Raw genomic sequence first — 25,435 nt, forward strand, 5'->3', positions numbered from 1 at the left:
CACATCCCCAAAGGTTAACATCTAACCTAACCTGTAGTTCACTTATCAAAACTATTGATACAAGACTGTTATTAGTTAACAGACCTTATTCAAATTTGTCCGTTGTCCTTTTCCCTCCTCTTAGCACCTGCTCCTTTCGCTCATTAACCCTGCCTCCTGCGCACTCCTTTTCCTGCTGGGGCCCCCAGGTTCCCCCAGCCCTCCGGTCCTTTTCCTGTCCTAGGATACAACCCAGGATTGCACACTGCGTTTAGTTATCATGGACCTGGATTTTTAAAAATGTTTTATTCAAGAGCTGTGTTCTTGGGCAAAAAGTACTTAATGTCTCTGATTCTGTAATAATAGACGTGATGTGATTAAGAACAATAAAAAAATCTACCAGTATATGCCCCTGCCTGGGTGGCTCAATCAGTTGGAACGTCCTCCCATACAATTCTCGTCGGGGCACATACCTAGGTAGCAGTTCCATCCTGTCTGGGCGCGCATGGGAGGCAACCAATCACTTACTCTCTTTCTCTCTCTCTCTCTCTCTCTCTCTCTCTCTCTCTCTCTCTCACATCCTCGGGTTTGAATAAGGTCTATTAAAAATATGTATAGGGAATAGTTCGAAAATTTCAAAGGTAACAAAATAGTTGTTTTTTTTATTGTTCAAGGCTGGGCATATGTAATGCAGCGTTTCGTTGTATTTAAAAAACAAAGAAAACGAAAGCGTATTACTATTGCCGAGGTGTTTTGTCCCAGCGTCGGACCCGTAGCCCCGCCCTCGGCCCGAGAGAGGCTCGCTCTCATTGGGCTGCGTGCATCTGCCCTGACACAGGAAGGCCGGCCCATGGGTCCCCGCTGCCGGACACCGCGGCTTTTCTCTCGGGGCTCCAGGCGCTGACCCACTTCTCTCCCCTCCAGCTGAGCGCCCCCTTTCTTTCGAAGCGTCCGGAGCCGCCAGCCCGAGGGGTCCGGACCGAGCTAAGCCGGTAACTGCGCTGAGGTCGGCGGGGAAGATGCGGGTGGAATGCGGGTGGCGGGCGGGCCAGCTTTGTCCGCGGTCCCTTCGACCCCCGTGGTCTCCGCGACTCCCTGCCCCGCCTCCCCCGCTGGCCCCACCTCCATCGGGCTCCCACAAAGGCTCAGCGGGCCCCTCCGCGAGCCCCTCCACCGGCCCCGCCGGCCCCGCCTTCCCCGCAAACCCTTGTGCAGGCCCCGCCCTCTGCCCCACCCCGTCTGCTGGCCCCGCCTCCTCCCGGAGCCCCTCCGGGAACCCCTCCACCGCGCAGGTGCTCGCTGCTCCGGTGCACCACCTTGGCCCCCTCCACGCCTCTTACGTTTGGTTCTGTCCCTCCTCTTAGCACCGGCCCCTTCCTCTCAATTAACCCTGCCTCCTGTGCACCCCTCTTCCTGCTGGGGTCCCCAGGTTCCCCACCCATCCATCTGTCTCCATTTGGGCTGAGCAAATTGTGCAGACGCTGGCTGCTGGGCGTGAGAGGGCCCTGCTTCCTAGAGCTCCCTGCCCGGTGGGCGAGTCCCTTTGTAAGGGAGCGTAACAGGCTCGGGGATAAGTCTGGAATGAAGGAAACAGCATTGCTAAGCGTCATGGAAGGAGTGCTGCGGTTTTCACCCGCAGGATTGCGCGGGGCTGAGCTGTGCCTTTCTCTCAGAATGTCCCAGGCTTCTTCTGATGCAGAATATTGGCTCCAACTGTTGTCCTTTAAACTTTTGGAAAGTAGTAACATCTTGTCATGGGCCCTTCTTTTAACCAGAGGTGGTAGGGCTTCAGACCTCATCCCTCTAAGCCAGTGGTCGGCAAACTCATTAATCAACAGAACCAAATATCAACAGTACAAAGATTGAAATTTCTTTTGAGAGTCAAATTTTTTAAACTTAAACTATATAGGTAGGTACATTGTTATTAACTTAATTAGGGAACTCCTAAGGCTTAGGAAGAGCCACACTCAAGGGGCCAAAGAGCCGCATGTGGCTCACGAGCCGCAGTTTGCCGACCACGGATCTAAGCCTTCAGTGTGCTGACTGGGCTGAGGGCAGCAGACAGGCAAGTGATTGACTTAGCGACTCGGCATCATCCTGTTGATCCTTTTTGAGATTTTCCTGAGGATGCTTACCCAGTATTTCAATTACCCAGCAGTCTTAACTGATAGGAAACCCTAATGTATGTGTAGATAAAACCTCCAGTCAATGAATAGACTTCAAGCCACTGCACTAAGTACTGGTGTCCCTTACTCAGAAGATGGTGGCTGACACCGTCAGTTTTTTGTAGTCAGGCCTCCCTGGGCCCCTGAACCCAGCTCCACCATTTGCTGTGAAGTTTGGCAAAGAAACTTCCCTTATGTGAGCCTCCGTTTTAACCTTCTATACAAACAGGTGATTAACCCATCACACAGAGTCGTGATATGGATTTGCTGAGATCCTGCTGATGAAGGAAAAAAATCACTTTTAGGCTCCTCTAAACAGTGGGATGTCAGCACAAGTGAGCTCCTACTCTTCCGATTCAAGTCTGCCCGGTTCAAGCCAGCAAAGAGCCTGATATGTTTGTTCCTCTCTCCCAGGCACCATGACCACCCTGGATGATAAGTTGCTGGGGGAGAAGCTGCAGTACTATTACAGCAGCAGTGAGGATGAGGACGACCACAAGGACAGAGGCAGGGGGGCCCTGGCCGGCAGTTCGATGCCCGTAGGTGCTAAGTTGGCAGGCGAAGGCATCTCAGTTAACACAGGTACGGGAAATCCCTGAGCTCTGGGAACAGGTTTAAAAATGTCGGTTAAATATGCATCCGTGGCCGTCTCCTGATGAATTCCTTCTATCTCCAGTCCACTTCCAGAGATTTAATGTTGTCATTTCACCGTGCATACTTCTAGCCATGTTTCTGCACAGTACAGATATGTATGCATAGCACCACGGCAGTGAACACAGACTGGCCTGCGTTTGAGTCCAGCTTCTCAAATTAGTCTTTGTTTGATGACACGAAAGTCATAGGTATGAGTACATTGGTAGTATAAATTCCTAGAAATGGCGTATTGACATTTTTTTTTTTCATTTTAGTAGTTCCAAATTGCTGTCAAGTTGAGGTGGCACTGTGTTATAGTTTAGCCAGGAGGACAGTGTTTCTCCATACACTTGCCCTCCTGCTGTGTTCCCACACTTTTTGATCTTTGCCATCCGGATGGATGACAAATGGTAACTCATTGTAGTTTTATTTTCTCTATTTTTTAAGAGTGATATTGAGCCTCTTTTCATAACGTTAGGGATATTTTCATATTCTTTGCTCATTTTAAAATTGAGTGCTTGGTCTTTTTCTTCTTAGGGAGATATATATATATATACACACACACACACATATATATATGAAATTAATCTATACTATGAGGTATAAATACTTTTCGTTTGTCTTTTGACTTTGTGTTTTTTTTTTTTCCTGGCAAGAAATATTTGTTTTTTATGTACTTAAAAGCATTATTTTATAGTTTCTTAATTTTGTTTCTTACTTAAAAGGCCTTTCTTCACTCTAGGATTATAAAAAACTGCCCCATGCTTTTCTTAATATATTTATGATTTTATTATTTCTTACACTTACAAATTCATCCAGTGATTTGTCTTTTATCAGCAGCAGCTCTGCTTCTCCTTCACATGTCCTCTCCTAGGAACTAGCTGAAAGACATGCCCTTTTCATGACCAAGCGCAGGGAGCAAGAGAGGGCTGTTGGGGACATGTAATGGCTCATACATATTTTGCTCAGAATTCATTGGCCAAGAGAAAGTCACAAGGCCAAGCCCACATCAGCTGGTTGGGGAGGCATGTCCTCATTCCACAGAGGCACAAGTCACATGGCAAGGGGCAGGGTTATATATATGGGGCAGGGAGGTGTGGGGGTAGCTTGAGTAGCAGAACAAACTGCCATAATGTAAAAATTCAGATCATACAGAAGTGTAGAAAGGTTCCCTTAGATCCTACTACCTAGAGACAACCACTATTAACATCCTTCTAGTCCTTTCCCTATGAACATACAATATGCACGCACACATATAGGTACCCATAAATATTTATACATACACATACAGTTCTTTTTCTATATTGTTCTGCATTTGGGCCCCCCCCCTTTTTTTTTTTACCTAATATCTAATATATTTGAACATCTTTCATGGCAGGGAACAGAGCTACCTCTTTCTAAGAGTTCCTATACTTTTCTTTGGGTAGATGAATCATAATTTATTTAACATGAATTAAATAACACATCTCCTAATGTTGGACCCTTAGCTTGGCCCTTTAAGTATGGCAAACTATGCTGCATGGACATCATTGTGTGTAGACTACGCTGCCCTCTGTGAGCGTCGCTGTGGAGTTGATGGAGGGAGCTTTAGACCGAAGTGAACTGGTCCATAACTCCTTGCCCATTCTTGGTTACCTCCACGTTCACCCCTAACTCAGGTCCAAAAGGTGTGATCAATGACTGGCGCCGCTTCAAACAGTTGGAGACAGAGCAAAGGGAGGAGCAGTGTCGGGAGGTGGAAAAGCTGATCAAGAAGCTGTCAATGACCTGCAGGTCCCATCTGGACGAAGAGAAGGAGCAACAGAAACAGAAGGACCTCCAGGAGAAGATCAGTGGGAAGGTAATTCCTAGAACCCTGGCTCTTCTCCGGAGCTGCCCTGGCGGCTGCAACTGGGCTTAGTGATTCAGGAGGTATGGGGGTGTTTGATGTGGCCTCCAAGGAGCTGCCATGCTGGGGAGCGTATAGTGTCATGTCATAACTCAGACACACATGGGCTTGAATCTCAGCTCAGCCACTAGTGGCTGTGGGGACGTCTCTTCCATTCTGAGTCTAGCTTTTCATTGATTAAATGAGGTCAGTAGCCCTACCTCACAGGGCCGTGTGGGTATAATCCCCTTCACAGTGCGTGGTCCATTGAAAGTGCTCAGTAAATGTGAGTTTTCTGTCCTTGATTGAACTCTGACCTTGGGCCTTCAGAAATAATCCTCTGAGGTTGGTGGTATTATCCCCATTTATTGGATGATGAAACCAGTGCTTAGAGATGGGAGGGGACTTGCTCAGGGTCATGCAATTAGCAAAAGCGTTGAGCACCTGCCCCCTGGTGTTTAGTGTGCGTCATAGCTACTGGTCGAACGGTCAGCCGGTCGCTTAGGCTTTTATATATATAGATAAGCTAACTGGCAAAAGCAGGTCATAGCTTAATTTTGACCCCCACAACTGCTATTATAAAAACAAAAGCCATTTCAGCATGTGACTGTGTACTGTGTGTGGGGGATGTGCATGTGTGTGTGCAGGGCCAGGATTATGGCTGTTCTTTTTAAAGTTCCTTAATGTCCTGTTGTCTATTCAACAAAAACAAAACCATGAATAAAATAATCCATTGTCAAGACTGACAACAAAGGAAAAGCAGGTGAAGTGATATTATCTGATGCTGCCTATTTGGATTTGAGAAGCAATATTAATACAGTAGTTAAAAGCCTGGTTTTAAAATAATCTAGTTTGATTCCTGACCTTACACCTGTTACCTATGTGAATTGTGCAGATGTGGAACCTCATTTCTAAAGTGGGGAAAATAGGTGGGGGGAAGGTAGGGAGAGATTAACGGGGGAACTTATATGCATAGATGTATAGCCCATGAACACAGACAGTAGTGTGGTGAAGGCCTGGGGGAGAGGTGTGGGGTGTAGGGAGTCGATGGGAAAGAAAAGCGGTGGTGGTGGGGGGGGACATCTGTAATACTTTCAACAATAAAGATACGTTTTAAAAAACTCAACATAAAAAAAATAAAGTGGGGTAAATAAAGGTCCCTTTCCAATGGGGTTAGCATAAGAATCAGTGAAGTGTCACACACAGAGCGCTGAGCATAGTGCCTCGCGTGTCCTAAGCATGTGGTACCTGTGAACGTCATTACAGGTGCTCAGTTTGTGTTTCTGATGCTCACTTGCTGGTCCTCCTGCAGATAACTCTGAAGGAGATGGCCATGATGACCGGGGACCAAGACGACGAGGAGTTTCTGCAGCAGTACCGGCAGCAGAGGATGGAAGAGATGCGGAGGCGGCTCCATAAGGGGCCCCAGTTCAGGCAGGTGTTTGAGATCCCCAGTGGAGAAAGGTTTGTCGACATGATTGACCAAGAACGGAAAAGCACCCTCATCATCGTCCACATCTACGAGGATGGCATTCCGGGGACCGACGCCATGCACGGCTGCATGGTCTGCCTGGCCTCGGAGTACCCCGCCGTCAAATTCTGCCGGGTGAAGAGCTCGGTGATCGGGGCCAGCCGCCGCTTCACCAGGAACGCCCTTCCTGCGCTGCTCATCTACAAGGGGGGCGATTTGGTTGGCAATTTTGTTCGCGTCACTGACCAGCTGGGCGAAGATTTCTTCGCTGTGGACCTTGAAGCTTTCCTACAGGAATGTGGATTGCTCCCTGCAAAGGAAGTTGTGGTGCGGACGTCTGTGCGTAACTCCGCCACCTACCACAGCGAGGACAGCGATCTGGAAATAGACTGAACTGACTCTGGTGGCGTAGGTCTCTCATTGTTTGGGCGGGAAGACACATCTCTGTGCTGATTTTTCTTCCTTCCTCTGTCTTCTGGCTTTGCAGCTATTCTTTGTAGTCCCTTTTGTTATATGTCAAGTCAAGAATTTCTTAGATTAAATCAGAATGCCGAATCATCGTGTGGCCAGGAATAACGCGACTGAAAATTGTGTAACAGGGAACCAGGCTTTTGAACTGTTTACTCCAGATTCTCCAGCACGATATCCTTGTTGCCTCCACTCACTGTTTCCAATGCATCCTAAAGACTGTGTCCTGGAAACTCTCAGATGATCTCAGAGGCCTGGCCAGGGCTGGGAGTCTAACTCTAGTGTGTCACTTGCAACGTAAATAGTACATTTCCTTCATCAAATGATTGTAAATTATATTTTAATTGTAATCAGACCCACAGTCCAAGAAGGCAGTTAAAATTCCCCCTGAGATCCTGTCCTCTATTGGGGGCTTATTTTAAGGTTCTAGACGATGTGCAGTTGCCCCATCAAGAAAGAGGGTGACCTTTGCTGCTGGGCCCAGGTGCCGCCCAAGCACAAAGTCTAGAGTAGGAGGAAGGATCCATGCTGACCGCCGTGGAAGGCCAATTTGACTTACAAATGAGAGCTGGGTGGAGCTGGAAAGCCTTTTAAAGGACGATCATTCAATAACATACTCATCTCTTTCTCTTCTATTTAATAAATTTTTTGTTTAATGTAGATTAAAAAAAAAAGAAACTTTCCTCCCAGGGTGTTTTCTTTGTAGGCATTTTGTTTGTTAAGACAATGGGATCATTCTGAACATACTGTTTATAGTATGGTCAGCCAGTATAGCAAACCGTTTTTCATGTTACTAAATACTCTTCTACAACATTTTGTAAATGGCTGTTGATATTCCATCGTATGGATGTGCTGTAGTTTGCTTGTTGGTTGTCGCTTAAAAAGAAAAACAGCACAGAATTTTTATTGCAAATCCTGCTGTCACTCACTAGCGGATGTTTATTGTAGAAAATGTTATAAAAATGAATTAAGTTAAAAATATTTTTAAAACCTTATAATTCCACCAACCAAAAATAATCCCTGATATCATTTTACAGGTATCTTTCTAGTCTTTTTGTGTATTTATAATAATGATTGTCATGTGTTTTTTCCTCTTACTTTTTGCTTTTAAAAAATGTAATCTGGAATTAAATATTAGCTTTAAAATTCTCAGTTTGGCTTTGCCTGGCCATTTAGGAATTGACTAACTATAAGATGGGTCCTGAAAATATCTGTTGTAGTTAATCAACAAAAAGAAAGTGCTTGGGCCCTAACTGGTTTGGCTCAGTGGATAGAGTGTCGGCCTGTGGACTGAAAGGTCCCAGGTTTGATTCCTGTCAAGGGCATGTACCTTGGTTTCGGGCATATCCCCAGTAGGAGGTGTGCAGGAGGCAGCTGATCGATGTTTCTCTCATCGATGTTTCTAACTATCCCTCTCCCTTCCTCTCTGTAAAAAAATCAATAAAATATTAAAAAAAATGCTTGGTTTTTCTGATTATAAAAGCTCATTGTGTCTGGCCAGTGGTTGAGCATTGACCTATGAATGAGGAGGTCACGGTGCCATTCCACTCAGGGCATGTGTCGTGTCCGGGTTGCAGGCTTGATCCCCAGTAGGGGATGTGCAGGAGCCAGCCGATCAATGATTCTCTCTCATCATTGATGTTTTTATCTCTCCCTTCCTCTCTGAAATCAATAAAAGAAAAGCTCATTGTAAAAGTGTGGAAAGTACTGAAAATTATTAGAATCAGACAACTTGTCAATGTTGTAGTTTATTTCCTTTTAGTATTTCTCATTGTCTTTAATAATATTGAGAACTTATTGAATTTAATTCTGTGTTTTGTTTTATTTAATACTATATCATAAATTGACATAAAAATTCTAAATAATTTTAATGGCTTCATAATCCATTATTTGGATATACCATAATTTATTCACTAGTCCATTATTATTGGATATTTAGTTTAGAGGCCCAGTTTTTTGCTAAAACACTTAGTATTTTGGATCATTTAGTATAGATTTCTAGAAGAGGAATTATGGATAATGAACAGGAATGTTTAAAAATAGCTTTCACCTGGCCAGGTAGCTCAGGTGGTTGGAGCATTGTCCCATACACCAAAAGGTTGTGGGTTCGATTCCCAGTCAGGGCACAACCGTGTTTGATCCCTGTTTGGGGCATGTGTGGGAGGCAATTGATCAATGTTTCTCACATTGATGTTTCTCCCTCTCTCTAAAAAAAATCAATTAAAAAATAGCTTTCACAAGACACCTTTTGGTCTAATTGGAAATGAAAATATATTTTGCTTTCACAGAACCTTGACTTTGCCTTCAAGAACGGAAATTATAAAAAAAGTGAACAAACACGGTGTGGGGAAATCCTAGCATTAAATCACCAACTCAGGTGTAGTGCAAATAGCACAGGTTTTGGAGTCGGATCAGGGTTCAAATCCTGCTGTCACTCACTAGCAGAATAGCTTCCAGCGAGGTACCTAGCCTTCCTGAAACTCAGGTTCCTCACCTTTGCAATGGGAACAATATCTGTTTCTTGGGTGGTTCTGTGTCTGTGTTTCCCAAGGTGTGGTCCCAGAGCAGCAACTTCACTGGGGAACTTGTTAGAAATGCAAATTCTTGCCCTCGCCGGTTTGGCTCACTGGATAGGGCGTCGGCCTGCAGACCAAAGGGTCCTGGGTTTGATTCCGGTCAAGGGTACATACCTTGGTTGATAGGCTTCTCTCTCACCGGGGGGTCCGTGCAGGAGGCAACCAATCAGTGTGTTTCAGTCTTTCCCTTTCTCTTCCACTCTCTAAAAGTCCAATGGAAAAATATCATCAGGTGAGGATTAACAACAACAACAAAAACACACAAAAAACCCCAACAACAACAAAAAGAAATGCAAATTCTCAGGCCTCTCCCTGGACCTACTGCATCAGACATTCTGGAAGTGGCCCAGCACCCTTCTTAGAAGCCCTCCAGGTGATCACGAGGCGGGATCAAGTTTGAGAATCATGGACCTATCGATGAAGGTGAGTGATGGCATCTGTCACAGAAGGGCTGGGAAAGGAGAGCACTCAGATCTTTCTCTTCCTGTTCAATATGATTCTCCTGGTTAGCCATGGCGTTGTGGGAAGGAAAGACACTGCTATTGGCCTCTTGCACACCGTCTCAGTAGTTGTCCAGCTCTCACTTTCCTCTGGAATGACAGCCTCACTGAGATGTGGCCTGTTTTCCTGCCTGTGTGGCATACCCTGTGTTCACTCTGGAATAGGCTGTACCAGCTCCGTGGGCAAGAAACTCACCCCCTCCATGCCTCAGTTTCCTTAAGTGAGGACAATCGTAGTGATTATCTCAGGGTTGCTGCAAGGATTCATTCAATGAGCCAAAGTTCTCAGCATGGTGTGGCACATAGTAAACATCCCATAAACGTCACCTTTATCACCATCCATTCTCCACAGAGCCTGTGTCCACTTATGAAAAAAGAGCCTAATCCAAGATCCTGGATCCCTTTGGACTGCTTGGAAAACCCCACCTAGACTTCAAAACTCAGTGCAAATCTCACATCTGCCCTAGCTGTTTTGGCTCAGTGGATAGAGCATTGACCAGCAGACCCAAGGGTCCCGGGTTCTATTCCAGGTCTATTCTGGTCAAGGGCATGTACCTGGTGGGGCGCGTGCAGGAGGCAACCAGTTAATGTGTTTCTCTCACATCAGTATTTTTCTCTGTCTCTCCCTCTCTCTTCCACTCTCTCTAAAAATCAATGGAAAAATATCCTCGGATGAGGATTAAAAAAAAAAGAACAAATCTCATGTCTTCTCTGGGCCCTGAGTCTTTCTGGCGGCTTCAGAAAGAAGCAGTCATGTCATTGTGTGTGCTCCCACAGGTTATGGTGACATTCGTTAAGAAAAGTGTTGAGGACTCAAAGCCTGGGTCTCTTGCTGTCTGTTCCTTGGTTTACCTACCTGGACAGTGGGAATGACAGAGGTTGGCAGACAGGTCCGTGAGTTACCACTTAGCGCTTTGCTTAACACATGGAAACATCCCAATTCGTTATCTACTGCTGGCCTCGTGCTATCATTTTGTATTTAATTTAATGAAAAATGTAAAGTTTTCCCTAAGTATGAGAGGTGAACGCCCTGGTGGTTGGAACAACCTTGGCTCCCTTTCCTGTAGGGTAATCCCATCTTCAGCATGTGGGGTTGCCAAAGTTGAATTTTAATTGTTTGTTTACATATAAGACTATAAAGTCCTTGGGGACAGGGACTGTGTCATTTCTGGTCTCTGATCTAAGTTGACATAAGTGAATGTTTGCTGCTTAAGTGGGGAAAGTTCCCTCGTAGGTCAGAATTCATCGCCATAGGGCAGAAGGCTATCTATTATATTGCCTTTCCGGGAATGGAGGAGTGCTACCTACCTATGCTCACTGAGAACCAGATCACAAGTTCAAGCTAAATCCTAAACCAGTGGTTCTCAACCTTCTGGCCCTTTAAATACAGTTCCTCATGTTGTGACCCACCATAAAATTATTTTCCTTGCTACGTCATAACTGTAATGTTCTACTGTTATGACTTGCAATGTAAATATCTGATATGCAGGATGGTCTTAGGTGGACCGTCAAAGGGGTCGCGACCCACAGGTTGAGAACCGACCTAACCCTGCCAGAGCATGTGAAAACGCTGGTTATAACCAGATATGACCACATGGTGGAAGCAGAGGAGAGGGAACGAGTAGTTTTATTAAGTAACTAGAGCCAAACACTGGATTTGGGGCCTGAAGATGATTATGTCTTGTAACATATAGAAGTCATTTTATTTATTTATTATTTTGTTGTTAATCCTCATCCAAGGATATATTTCCATTGATATTTTTGAGAGAGGAGAAAAGAGAGGGAAAGACAGAGAGAAACCACATCGATTGGTTGCCTCCTGCACAAGTCCTGACCAGGGCCCAGGCCAGGGAGGACCCTCCAACCAAAGTAGGTGCCCTTGACCAGAATCGAACCCAGGACCCTTTGGTCCACAGGCTGATGCTCTATCCACTGAGCCAAACCAGCTAGGGCTTGAGAGAGAGAGAATTTGCTTTTAGGAAACAGAACCAGAAAGTATTATATTCACTCACTTTAAAGAATGAATAACAAAGACAAATATTGTTTGATAAGTACTACATATATACACTCTTATAGTATGGTCAGTTAAGTTTGAGAGAACAGCTGGTCCAGGAGAAGAAGAGAAAGGCCGTGGGCATGTACCAGTCCCCAGGTTAAAAGTCCCATTATTCATCCTCGATGACCTTTTGTCTCTGTCTCACCTGCCTGAACTAGTGAGTGACTAACATATATTGAGACTTACTATGTGCTGGGCTGTATGTGGGAGCCCAGCCAGCCCTTCGCACCTCCGCTCTTCCAGCCAGGCGCTATGCGGTCTCCACTTTCCGTCCTTGGTTACCAGGGTTCTCTCCAGCTAGTCTTCAGTTGATTGTGCAGGGTGTTTTTTGTTTCTTTTTCTTTTTTTTTTTTTTGTATTTTAGTTGTAATTCCTGTTTGGTCCTGGGAGCGAGTCTGTGTAGCACCCACTTAGGCCAGTCATTTTTAAATCTCCTTTTCAATAGCGCCCCGTTGTGGACACTCTGGGAAAAGCCCCTAGTAAGGGTTTAGTCGTGATAACGCCCTCTTGTGGATATTCTGAGAACAGCATCCTAGTGATGAATTCTAGAAGTCTGAAAAGAAAACCCCATCCTAGATACTCTGAGAAAGAGGATTGGTGTGAAATAATATTCTATAGCTGTTCGTTGGCTGGATTCTTATTTTTCCACTGTTCATTGACTACTTTACCAACCTGATTCATTTAACAACTCTGAGCCTGAGTTGCCTCATCTGTAAATACAAATGCAGGAATTTCCTAAATGTAAATTAGTGGGTCCAGATGATTTTTTTCCTTTGTTCTTTCTTCGGTTACAAGTAATTTATGCATTAGCCAATTATTTTCCTCTCTTGTGCAATGATTATTCATGTTGGTACTTTTATATTTTTTCATACTGATTTGTAAGATTTCTTTGTACATATGGACATATTTGCCATATATTTTATAAATATTTTTAATTCTTTGTTTAAATTTTAAAAATCGTAAATTTTTATGGCCATAGAAAAGCTTTTAACATTTTTTATTTTTTGAACCATTTAAAAATGTGAAATCCATTCTTAGCTCATTTGCTGCACAAAGGTAGGTGGTGGGTCAGATTTGGCCTGTAGGCATAGCTTGTACCCATGTACTAATATGGTCATTGAATTTGAACCATCTTTACATTCCTAGAATAAATACCTCTTGATTATGAATATACTGCTGGTTTTGATGTGCTAATATTTTATTTAACATTTTTGTGTTCATATTCATGTCAGATTTGGTCTAGGAGAGATTTCAAACTTTTCATGGGGCAGAGATATTTTTTATTTGGCTTACATAACATTGTAATGGGGTGGGGCCACAACATTAGTAACAAAGAAACAGAATTTCCGGAGGATGAGGCCCAGAAATCAGGATTTTAAAAAGATTCCCAGGTGATTCTAATGTACAGCCAAGAGGGCCCAGAGTTCTCTTTTATTTGTTTGTTTGTTTGTTTATTTGTTTCTAAAAGAACCAGGCTTCGGTTTTATTGTCAAAGTCTATTTTCAGCCATGGCCGATGTGGGTAAGTGGTTGAATTCCTGGTCAAGGGTTTCAGATTGGATCCCCAGCCTGGTTGGGCACATGCAAGAGGCAACCACTCGATGTGTCTCTCTCGTATCCTTGTTTCTCTCTCTCTCTCTCTCAGCCCTCCCTCCCTCTCTTCCACTCTCTCTAAAAATCAATGGAAAAAATATCCTTGAGGGGAAAAAAGGGGACATATGTAATACTTTCAACAATAAAGATTTAAAAAAAAAGGAAAAAGAGAAAATATCCTCAGGAGAGGATTAACAACAACAAAAAGTCTATTTTCAAAAAAAAAATTTAACTTTATTATTTTCTTTTAAGATTTTCATCTGAATTAATTTGTTCCTCTTCTAACTTTTTGAAATAGAGATTTATTTTAAGAATTTTTGAAAATCTTATTTTCTAAATAAACCATTTTCCTGCTTGAACTTTCTGTTCTGTTCCATTGATTTGTTTGTCTCCTTTCTGGGACTACATTATTATAATACTATCTAACATCTGATAGTCCTAGACCCCTTTATTATTATTTTTCAAAATTTGTTTGGCTATTGGGCCAGATGATATCTTAAAGGCGCTTTAACATTCTTTAATAGCTAAGGTGAAAATGCACCCCCCCAAAATCCCATTTGTCCCTTTCCTCCAAACTCAAGAAGCAGTCCTTATTCTTCTAGATCAGTGGTTCTCAACCTTGGCTGTACATTAGAATCACCTGGGAATCTTTTTAAAATCCTGATTTCTGGGCCTCATCCTCCGGAAATTCTGTTCTTTGTTACTAATGTTGTGGCCCCACCCCATAACAAAGAAACAGAATTTCCAGAGGATGAGGCCCAGAGATCAGGATTCTAAAAAGATTCCCAGGTGATTCTAATGTGCAGCCAAGGTTGAGAACCGCTGTTCTAGATACAGTTAGTTAGGTGTAAAAGAGATACTAGGGCCGGCAGTCACGGGGTGCTAGAGTCTTCAGGGTATGTTAGAAAGCCAGGCTTGGTCCTCACGTTCCCCTGCCTTTCTGGGAAAAAGGCACTACCCAGGCTCCCACTCACTTTTGTCCGGAGAAAAGAGTGGCCTGTCCCTTTCAGAGAAGGAAACTGTCCGTGCTCTACTAAGTAAAGGGCTTTACTGATGGCGGTAAAGTTGGTGAAGGTGGTGTTATCACACAGGTCGGATCAGGATCAGAGTGGCATTGGGGTCTTTGAACTAAATAGGTTAGTTGCTGAATGGGGCTGAAGGAGTCAGGAGGGACTTGCAAGGCAGTGGGACCGCTGTCCTGAGTGGGGGTGAAGTGCCCATGTGGTCCTCCAGGCCATTGACAGATGGTATCTCTCCTGCTGGGTCCCATGATCCTGAGGGCGCATCTGCCAGAGATCACGGCTTCCCTGGTGTGGGCTCTCCAGTGGTCCCGGGCAGAGCTGGGAAGGAGCTGCTGTCACCTTGGGCACAGCACTCTCTCCTTTCCTGCGGACCTCCTAATTCCCACCGGGAGAGAACACCCCTCTCAGGGAGCATCCTCCGGCCAGGCTAGCCATGCTCGCCTCTTGCCCCTCACATCTACGGCACCTCCAGCCTCAGGGTTCTGTCTGCATCCTGTGGCTTGAGCCTGAGGATGTGCATCTCCCCTGGCTGGATGGAGTGGCAGAGCCAGGACACCCCCCTGCACAGAAGGAAGCTTGGACTCACACTTCCCAGCCAGGAGTGAGCTCAGGCACAATCAAGTCCAGGGCGCAGGTGAGTCTACCTGCCACTGGGTTGGGGCCAGGGAACTGGCTGGCCCTTGCTAAGGACCGTGCTCAGTGGTGAGGCTTGGGGAAAGGTTAGAGCACGGCCTCACACAGTGCCAGGATTCAAGCAACCCACTGGCCTTCATGGGACTCAGTGGCACTTGGCCACTAGTTTGCTGATTTCGGGGCTCTGTCTCCCGTGTCTGCTTCCTGCCGGTGGCCAGCTGGCACGGGGGCATCTAGTTCCCTCACCTGCATCAGGAAGGCGGGTCTGCTACCTCCACTTGCTGTTGGCCATGGGGCAGGTATGGATGCCCAGGAACAAGAGAAGGAGGGTGGTCTTTGGGGCAGACAGGCCTGGGTTTACATTTCAGCTCTGCCAAGTCATCCACTCTCCCTGCTTGAGGTTCAGATTCATCCCTGGTAAATTGGGGCTAATGCTTCTTGGGGTTCCTATGAAGATTAAATGAGATGATGTGTATAAATTGCCCAGTTTAGCCCCTGGGACCTGGCACTCAATATATATAACCTTTCTCCCTACTTTCTCTCTGACATCCCCCAGCCCTGTCTCGAGTGCATCACCGAGCCACAAATATCCATTTGGCAACTTCTGACACTTCCCATTTTTAGACTTACAAGACGAGCGGCTTTCCCTCCCGCAGCAGCGATAGTCGAGATTTGCAGAGCAGATGTCTTGGTGTGAAACTGCTCCCAGGAGGCGTCCCATGAATGTTTGCAGACAAAGCTGACCTTTCTTCCAGCTCTGCCTCCTTGCAGCAGGCCCTGGAGATGGAACGCGTCTACCCCCTCTGCGTACTGAGCGTTTCTGTCCCCTCAGATTCTGGGAGCCCGTCCTCCTGTCCCCGGGGAACCAGGCTGCTGAGGGGGACCACGAGGCTGGCTGCAGCAAGCTGCCCTGGTCTGGACCCGCGCCAGCCTGTTCTCCTTCAAGAGGAGGCTCAGGGGGGAGCCGGAGAGGGCAGGGCTTGGGATGGCGCTACAAGCCGGTGGCTGGGCCCATCCAAGTGTGGAGAACACTTTTCCAAAGCCTCCGGGGCCAGGAGGGTGCTCAGGTCTGGTGATTACAGGTCTGAGCTTCAAAAGCATGTTACAAACCTGGCTCAGCGCTGGCCCGGGGGAACTGGACGAGCAGGCCCAGCGTGGCCGAGTGGGCAGCCCAGGATCGGTCCCGGAGCCGGGAGCCCTGGCGTGGCCGCCTGTCCTGCGGGCTTCCGGGGGGACTGCCGTCCAGGCCGCCGTGGCTGCCCTTGCCGTTGGGGCGCCAGCGCCTCGCAGCCTGCGGGCCGCGTCTGCTCGGTCAGGTGGAAACCTCCCCATTCAAACCCGCGCGGGCCAATCAGGGCCCGGCGCGCCCGCCAGTTCAAACGCGCGTTTGGGTCCAGCCCCAGCCGCGCCTCCGGCTCCCGCCTCACAGACACCGGCGGCGCGGGGGGCGGGTGAACCTGCTGCCTCGGTTACGGCGGAGCAACACAGACGCCTCGGGTTACCGGCTGTCCCTCATGCCAGGCGTGGGGCCGGCGGCCATGGAGCACTCCCTGCACCGCGTCTCCCTGGGGAGCCGGCGCGCGCAGCCCGGCTTGTCTTTCTACCTCTGCACCTTTGGTAAGTGCCCGCCCGGCCGGCCGGCTGCCAGGGCGGCTGCACCTTGCGCTCAGCGCCCCGAAAGGACGCTGCTCCTGGTGATCGGCGAGGCTGGGAGCAGGCGGTCCTTCCATTGGGGGCACCTTCTCGGGCCCCTTCCTCCTGGGGTTGCCTCGGAGGGGCTCAGGCTCAGCCTCAGGCCGGGCAGCCGCTGGGCACCACCTGCTGCCTGGCCACGGTGCCAAGTGCACTTGGTTCTGCCTCACTTGGCTGGAATAATCACGCCCCAGTTAATCTCTCAGAGACCCAGGTTTTCGCCACCGAGTTTCCCATTAGTAAGCAGTTCAGGGTTTAATCAAGGCCTTGTTACTACATCCCCAGGGTCTTCTGCGGGGTCAGCCCAGCGCCGTGGCTCCTGGGGGCTCACCTCGGAAGCTACAGTGTGACTGCTCTATGGATGTCTGACCCGCAGCTGAGGCATGACCAGGCTCTGGGCAGGGGCACAGGGCTGCCCTAGGGGCTGGAGGTGGAAAGAAATGAGCAGATGGCTGCTGTTCCCAAGCCTCCCCAACAACCGCTGGGCAGCAGCTGCGCCGCGGTCTGGACAAACCCGGCCTGCCAAGTAGCTATGGGAAAGATCGCAGCCCTGTCCTGGGATGCAGCTCTTCCCAGCTCTCCATTGCTTTCCTCGCCGGTTCTGCAACTCCCCGTGGAGAGGGGGCTGCATTTTCTCCATGAAGATTGAGATCCAGAGCGAGGAAGGGCGCCCAGTGGGCCAGTGACAGAGTTGGTACCGAGCACAGACCTTCTGAGACCTTCTACCCTTTTCTTGATGAAGGTTGGGGCAGTTACGGCACCATGACTGGACTTGGCTTAGAATTCAAAGACAGAGCACCCAAGGAGTCAGGCCCTCCTGGGTTCCAGTCCTTCTGCGCTCAGGCTACCCGGCCGCACACTTGGCTCTTCTCAACCTGCTTTTTCCTCCCGGAGCAGAGGAAGTGATGGAAACGCAGTGTCCTGGCCCCTAGAAATGGCCTGTGGTCTGGCATTCACCGGTCCAGCTGGCGGAGGGTAACGAGAGTCACTAACTAGCCACCATTTGTTGAGCACTTACCATGTGTCCTGCCTTGTACCAAGTTCTTGACCTGCATGATCTCATTTAGTCCTTCCAACTCTCGGAGGCAAATCCTGTTAACCTCACTGGGATGTGGCTAATTAGCATCCAGGATGATCTGAGTTGGTGGGTCAGGAAAGTGTCTGAGGCTGTGAGGCCCTGTGACGTGATGAAAAAGTAAAACTATGTTGCATGGTGTTTTCTTCTGTATTAGCATGGCAAGTTGTATTCATTATTGAGAACTTAGTGGAAAGAATCGCCTGTAACCTGACCTCCCAGAAAAGACCATTGTTAACGTGTTGGGTTATATCCTTCCAGACTTCTTTCTCTGTGTGTATGGGGGAAGTTGTGTCTAATTTGAACAAAATTGAGATCATATTGTAAATACAGTTTTGCAACCCATTTCTTTTTCTTACTGGTATGCTGTAACTAAAATCTGCTTGCATCCGTCCACAGGCTTCTATGGAATTAATCTCCCAGCAAATCTAGGCAGTTTGGGGGGAGGGTCTAGCCCAGCAGGGAGGGGTGCCCTGCCCAGCCATGGCCTCAGGGCTGGGTCAGATGGTACTAGGGAAGGTTCCTACTAACTAGTGACTGATCTGAGTGTGCAGGGGGCAGGCAGGAACCTAGTGGGGCGGGGAGCCTCCTGCTCCTATGTGTGCAGTCACCTCTCAAATCTCAGAGTGACACTGGAAAAGTTCTCTCCTGTTTCCTGAAGTAATAACTCTGTTTCCATGACAAAAGCCACCCCTTTTCCAGGCTGCTGACTTTCTTCATGATCTTTGCTTGACTCCTCGTGAATGAAGATTCAGATCAGCGGTACTAATCTGGCCAATTATCAGAAGCAACCGGGGAGCCTGTTCAAATAACGCGGCCTCCTAGGATCTTCTCCCAGAATTCCCGGTGTACTAGGTCTGGGGTGGAGCCTGAGAAGCTAAAACTTAAAAAAGCCACAGAAGTACTTTGGCGATCAGGCAGGTTTGGAAGCTATGGATTCAGAGTCAGTTTGAGTCGCCAACATGGGCTCCCTTAACAGGAAAACTTGGCTAATTTTTTTCTCTGTTCACCGGCCTGTATCCAGCCTGGCCAGTAGCCCAGGTAGCCTGGCTTTGTCCTGAATGAACCAGATGAAGGTACTGCCTTGCTGGTAGTTTCTTGAGCAAAAATATTTAAAGGGAACTACATCTCCAGCTTCTCTGGAACCATAGAGACAAATTGTTTTGACCAGAATTCTTTTCAGGGAGAGTCCTTTGTGGCATAAGAGGTTTGTTTGTTTGTTTATTATTTTTATTGATTTCAGAGAGGAAGGGAGAGGGAGAGATAGAAACATCAATGATTCTCTTTCATCATTGATTGGCTGTCTCCTGCACACCCCCTACTGGGGATCGAGCCCGAAACCTGGGCATGTGCCCTTGACCAGAATTGTACCCGGGACCCTTCAGTCCACAGGCCGACGTTCTATTCACTGAACCAAACCGGATAGGGCTGTGGTATAAGTGGTTTATATACTGTTTGTGCACCCTCATGCGTATAAACCCTTGTCCCCCAATAAGGTCATGTTCAAGTAACGTTAATTGGCCCTTCACGGCCTTCTCAGGAGGTGACCTGGCTTTGAGAGTATAATAAACTGGGGCTAGAACCCACCTACTCCAGAGGGATTTTTATTTATGAGAAATAATGTAATTTGAAGAAACCATTTTAGGTGTACATAAGTTTTTCCTTCAGGATTATATCTTTTAATGTTATTAGTATATTTGCTAACATGCTCTTTAAAATCTCAATAACTTTACTGAGATATAACTTACATACAATTAATTCATTTAAAATGTACAATTAAATCGTTTCTGGTATATTCGCAGAGTTGTGTAACCATTACCACAGTCAAGTTTAGAACATTTTTATCACTCCAGAAACAAACATTGTACCCTTTAGCTTATTACCCCTAATTTCCAGTTCCCCCCTCTTGGCCAATCCTAAACAATCACTAATCTACTTTCTGTCTCGACAAATGAGCCAATTCCAGACATTTCATATAAATGGAATCGTATATAGTTTTTTGTGAATGTCTTCTTTCACTCAGCATAATATTTTTTTAAAAAAATATATTTTATTGATTTTTTTGCAGAGAGGAAGGGAGAGGGATAGAGAATTAGAAACATCGATGAGAGAGAAACATCGATCAGCTGCCTCCTGCACACCCCCGACTGGGGATGTGCCCACAACCAAGTTACATGCCCCTGACCGGAATCGAACCTGGGACCCTTCAGTCCACAGGCCGACGCTCTATCCACTGAACCAAACCAGTCAGGGCTCAGTACAATATTTTTAAGATTCACTCATGTTATAGCATGTGACAGCACTTCATTCTTCTTGTTCTTCTTCTCCCCCTCCCCCTCTTCTCCCCCTCCCCTCCCCCTCCCCCTCCTCCTCCTCCTCCTTTCTTCTTCTTTTTTGCTGCAAAAAGCTTTATTGTTTCATTTGGTCCAATGCATGAGAGAGGGCTTCAGGGTGGTTAAAAGAATGGCTAGTAGTTTCGGGAAGAGGCTCAGGTAAAAGCCAGACACCAGGGGAGGCAGAGGGGCCCCTCAAAGGCCTCTGGGCTCCAAAGGCTCCTAGTCGTGCTGGAGGGTGAGCCTTTTGAAGACATACTCACCCAGCCCAGCCTGGGGGCCGGCCAGCCCACGGAAGGTAGTCAGGTGGTTGCCCATCTTCTTGATGAGTTTCACCTGCTCACCCGGAAGTGGTTCTCTGGGAAGTCACAGAGATGAGGGTCTGCGTGGGTAGAACCAGGGCCTGCAGCTCCAAAAGAGCCTGGTTCAGGCTCCTCTCCAAGGCCAGGGTGGCCTCCATGGCGTCCTGAGTTTTGCCCACTCATCTGGGGAGGCTTCAGCACATCCTGGAAGAGAATGCGGCCACCATGCTTGTTTTGCAACTTTAAGAGATGCTCAGCGTCCTCGCCCTTCTTCTCCACCAACTCGAGGAAGAAGTGGCCCATGCCCTTGGGGGCCACATCTTCTGGGTCAAAATAGAAGCCCAGAGAGAGGAGGTGTAGGAGGCCCGCAGATGCAGGCTGGCCAGGCGGTTGATCGTAGCCTCCACCTCGGTGGAATAATTCTGACGAATTTGGGAGCTCATGGTTGTTCGGCAATAAGGAGTTAAGGTACGAAAAACAAAAACAAAAACAGGTGTGTTGGCTTGAGAACCAGAGGTGGTTCTGAAGGTGGTGACTGGATGAGGCGCAGGAGAGTAGCTGGAGGCTGGAAGGGGTGACCCTGGATCTGTTCTGTCCAAACACTGTTGAAGCAAGAGACAGATCTGGGACCCCCGAGGGCACTCATTCATTTTTTATGTCTGAATAATATTCCACTGTAGAGGTAGACCACATTTTGTTTATTCATTCATTAGTTGGTGGACATTTGGATTATTTCTGTCTTTTGGCTGTTATGAATAATGCTCTTTTATAACTGTACATGATTTTGTGTGGACAAATGTTCTCAATTCTTTTGGGTACATACCTAGGAGCAGAATTGCTGGGTCAAATGGTAGCTCTAGGTTTAACTGCTTGAGGAACTGCCAAACTCGTTTCCAAAGTGGATGCACCATTTTCCATTCTCACCAGCAGTGTCTGAGGTCTTTGATTTCTCCACAACCTCACCAACACCTGCTATTAACTGACTTTGATTCTAGCAATCCTGTGGGTGTAAAGTGGTATCTCCATGTGGTTTTGATTTGCATTTCCCTGATGATCAGTGATATTGAACAGCTTTCATGTACTTATTGGCTATTTGTATATCTTCTTTGGAGAAAAGTTTAATTAGATCCTATGCCCTATTTTTAAATTGGGCTATTTACCTTCTAATTGTTGAGTTTTGAGAGTTCTTTACATATTCTAGATACAAGTTCCTTTTCCAGAAGCCTCATGTTTGAGGATATGTAGCTTTCTTTTCTTTTTATTCTGTCCAAAATATTTTCCAATTTTCATAGTCATTTCTTCTTGAACCCATGGGTTATTTAGAAGTATAGTTCTTAATTTCCAAAGATTGGGGATTTTCTAGTAATCTTTTTATTTTTATATCTTATACAGTATTTTACTAAAAAAAAACATGCCCTGCAACCTTTCAGTCTTTCTATGGCTCAGCACATGGTCAGTTTTTAGGAATGTTCCGTATGTACTTGAAAAGATCTGCAGTGGGTGGGTGTAGGGTTCTTTGTAGATGTCAGCTTTAGGTCAAGTTTGCTAATTATGTTGTTCAAATATTTTATATCCTTGCTGATTCCCCCTCCCCCCATTTGTTCTATCAGTTACTGAGAGAGACATGTTAAAATTCCTACTATAATTGTAAATTTGTCTATTTCTCATTATAGTTCTGTCAGTTTTTCTTTTATATATTTTGAAGAAATATTAAGAGCACACAAATTTAGAGTTATTATCTTTCTGGTGAATTGAGGCTTTTATTATAACGAAGCCTTTTATTATTATGAAGTCTTTTATTGTTGTGAAATCTTTTTTATTTCTAGTGGAGATAAATTTTACTTTTGCTGACATTAACATAGCCACCCAGCCTTCTTTTGGTTCACAGTTGCTTGACAGATCTTTTTCCATCCTGTTTCTTTCAGCCTTTCTGTTTCTCTGCGTTTCGGTGTGCTGTGTCTATTACAGGGGGTAGGCACGGAGTTTTTATTTTTCTTCTTAATGTAGACCTGAGCTGACATCTTCCTTCAAAGAGATCTTTCTTTACTTCTGTCAGGTGCTTGAGGTCACTGGCAATCTGGAATAATCTTAGTTGAATGTTAGGGATTGAGATTGTTTGAAGTTGAGCTGCAATCCCTTGAGGAACTGTTTCTCATCTTGGCTAATTCTGTTCCTAAGGAGCAAGCCTTTATGGTTCCAATCCAGAAGGACCCCACCTCTGGGCAGGCCCTAATCTCCAACTCCTGTTCCTTTAGTCCCGAGCCTGGGGAGAAAGTGGGAACTTGTGAGGGGCTCAATTAGCTGGTACCTGGAGCAGCTGAAGGCCCCTTCTCCTAGTGATTTATTTTTCTAGACTTGGATACATTTCTTGGAGCCTGACCTTTCTTTGGCTTCCTCTTGGCTTCTTGAGCAAAGCTATGGCACATTGTCTCATGCCTGACGGCTCTCTCTGCTCCTGAACCCCAGAGTTGCATTGGCAGATGCAGTGGTGCCCATTGGAGGGCTGTGAGTGTTCTAGAAGGCAGGCGCAGTCCACAGGAAACAGTGCTGGAGTTGGCCCAGAGTTCTAGTCTGCAATTCTGGCTCGGCCTACCTGGTCACTCTGGGCCCACGGCAGGTCACCTTCCTTTGCTGGGCATGCCTGTTTTCACTACCAAATGGGAAGTTTGGGCAAGACGATTTCAGGAGCCTCAGAGATTTTTTTTCCTCACCGAGCATATATTTTCATTGATTTTAGAGAGAGAGGAAGGAAGAGAGAGAGAGAGAGAGAGAGAAACATACATGTGAGAAACATAGATTGGTTGCCTCCTATACGTGCCCTGACTGGAGATTGAACACACAACCTAGGTATGTGCTCTGTCCGGGAATCGAACCTGCAACCTTTTGGTGTATGGGACGATGCTCCAACCAACTGAGCCACCCAGCCAGGGCAGGAGCCTCAGACATTTGATGGAATTGGCTGATGCGGGGAGGACAGAGGGGACAGGCATGGTGGAGGGAAACGTGTCATTCTTCATCTTGCCCTTCTCTGTGCAGCTGCGATGGGCTAAGTAGGGTGTGCCCTGTACTGGGCCTGGAGCCTCATCTGTTGGGTTGGGTTTTTCTGCTGTAACAGGGTGCAGAGGCTTCCTGAAGAGACCTGCTTGTCAGGCCCTGAGGGGAGCTGCATGGAGAGATGCAGACTCACCTGACTGCTGAGTCACATTCACCCCAGGACTTCCTCCTCTTCGGTCCCACCCTTGGCCTTGCCTAGGCCTCTGTCCTAGCCCCCCGGGTTGTGAGCTCCCAGAGGGCAGGCGCTGGGCTGTGCAGATCTGCCCTTCCTCCCTCAGGGCTTCTGCAGGTGCCTGCACGTGTCTGTTGTATGGGATTAGTGACCACTTGTGTTGGGAGATGTCTCGATGCTGATTTCTGGGAAGGGCCGGGGGGAGGTGATAGGAATGATCAGCACAGTGGTTCTCGTGCCTTTGGAAAGCCAAACATGTTCGGGCCAGAGCTGGCTTTGCACTGGTGATAGTTTCAGAAAAAATGTTTTGTGCTAAACATAGATGTCTTTGGGGTGATGAGATCCAATCAGTGACTGCTTGGCCTTGTTTGTCTGTTTCCAACCTCCCTGTCCCACCCCACACTGGAGCTCGCACAGTTTTTGTAGGAGGTTTCTCAGCGTTCGGGAGTCCCAAAGTGGTAATTGCTCAGCCCTTGAGCTAATAATACCATGGGTTCTCCTGGCGCCTTTCATCCGAGGACCGCCTCACCCTCCAGTGTTATCCGATCCCCACGCAGCTCAGCGAGTGCGATAACCCCTATAATTAATTAGCTCCGCCTCACTGCCCTGGACACTGTGGCTCTGAAAGAGGAGATCAGTCGGCGCTGGCACTAGGACAGGCCTCTCGGGCTCCTGCGATCAGTGTCCCAGGCAGGAGAGCAGCAGGGATTGCTGATGGGTGGAGATAGGAACCCGAGTAGCTGGAGCTGGGATTGCTGGGCTTGTAGCTTGAACACCCTGAAGAGTGAGGAGCAAGTGGTGGCCAGGTCACAGGGGCTGGTGGATGACTGCAGAGTTATGAGGCACGGAGCTTCCGTCCTTTCTCCAGACCCTGCCTGGCCTTCCTCCAAACAGCCTTGAAGCACAGGCCCAGTCACCATCCCAGTTCCCTGGGGGCATGTTCAGGGATGAGCAGCAGAATGATGAGGGATGTCTCACGTTTCATGAGGAACGGTGGAAGGACTTTAGACTTTGGTCTAGAGCAGCCGTGGGCAAACTACGGCCTGCGGGCCGGGGCTGGTGGATGACTGCAGAGTTATGAGGCACGGAGCTTCCGTCCTTTCCGTACCCTTTTATGTAATGATGTTTACTTTGAATTTATATTAGTTCACACAAACACTCCATCCATGCGCATGTTCAGGGATGAGCAGTGGAATGATGAGGGATGTCTCGCGTTCCATGAGGAACGGTGGAAGGACTTTAGACTTTGGCCTAGAGGAGCGATCCCATGCTGCAGAATGAGGTCCAGTCAAGGAAAGTTACCGAGAAGCCACTTTTGGCCCAATAAAGATGGGGCATTGAACAATCAGAGCTATCTCAAAATCGAAAGGGCTCCCGCTTCAGGAAGTGAGCTCCTCGTCGCTGGAAGTGATCAAGCAGAAGCAGATGCCTACTAGGCAGGCTTGTCATGGATGGAGCAGATGCCAGGGCTATCGGGTCGATGTGTAGGGTTGCTGCAGGCTGGGAAGTCCTACCTGCCCTCTTTGCCTCCAACAATGGGTAGATTGAGCTCAGCAGCTTCTTGAGGTTCCCAGGAGGGTTTATTAAAGCACTAAGAGAAGATTTTCCAACAAGTCATGGAGGAAGAAGAGTGTGGTCCTGTCTCTCCTCTGTCCATGCTGGAGGGCCTCTGGGTGTCTGTGAGGACGACCCGATGTTGGTTTTGGGCCACCTTGTACAGTAATGAGCTCCCTGTCCCCAGAGCGGGGCGGAGGCTAGGCCGGAGAAGCACTGCTGGAGGCATTGCAGGAGAGACTCCTGAGGTGGTGAAGGGGCTGTACGGGGCGGGGGGGGGGGGGTGAAGAC

General features: G+C 47.3%; 2 protein-coding genes across 6 annotated transcripts in view; both read left to right on the top strand.

Annotated features, from left to right (window-relative positions):
• The first annotated feature begins 791 nt into the window (after positions 1-791).
• On the top strand, positions 792-7,396 carry PDCL (phosducin like). Of its 2 annotated transcripts, none has more exons than XM_006096290.3 (4): positions 792-985; positions 2,559-2,726; positions 4,436-4,617; positions 5,957-7,396. In XM_006096290.3, exons 2-4 carry the CDS (start codon positions 2,564-2,566, stop codon positions 6,506-6,508), a joined length of 897 nt encoding a protein of 298 aa, XP_006096352.1. In that variant the 5' UTR covers positions 792-985; positions 2,559-2,563; the 3' UTR covers positions 6,509-7,396. The 2 variants fall into 2 exon arrangements, with proteins under 2 accessions (XP_006096352.1, XP_014317713.1); XM_014462227.2 differs by having other exon boundaries at positions 793-971.
• Positions 7,397-16,379: 8,983 nt separating this feature from the next.
• Positions 16,380-25,435, top strand: part of RGS3 (regulator of G protein signaling 3) — a 113,741-nt gene continuing 104,685 nt past the window's right edge. The window contains exon 1 of one of the 4 annotated variants that reach the window (XM_006096292.3): positions 16,380-16,579. In XM_006096292.3, coding sequence (XP_006096354.1) covers positions 16,477-16,579 — 103 coding nt within the window. In that variant the 5' untranslated portion in view covers positions 16,380-16,476. Of the gene's footprint in view, positions 16,580-16,972; positions 17,630-25,435 lie in introns of those variants that run through there. The other 3 variants (XM_023760099.1, XM_014462228.2, XM_023760098.1) reach the window with 3 other exon arrangements.

Source organism: Myotis lucifugus, unplaced genomic scaffold, assembly GCF_000147115.1.
Source record: "Myotis lucifugus unplaced genomic scaffold, Myoluc2.0 scaffold_173, whole genome shotgun sequence".
NCBI lineage: Eukaryota > Metazoa > Chordata > Mammalia > Chiroptera > Vespertilionidae > Myotis > Myotis lucifugus.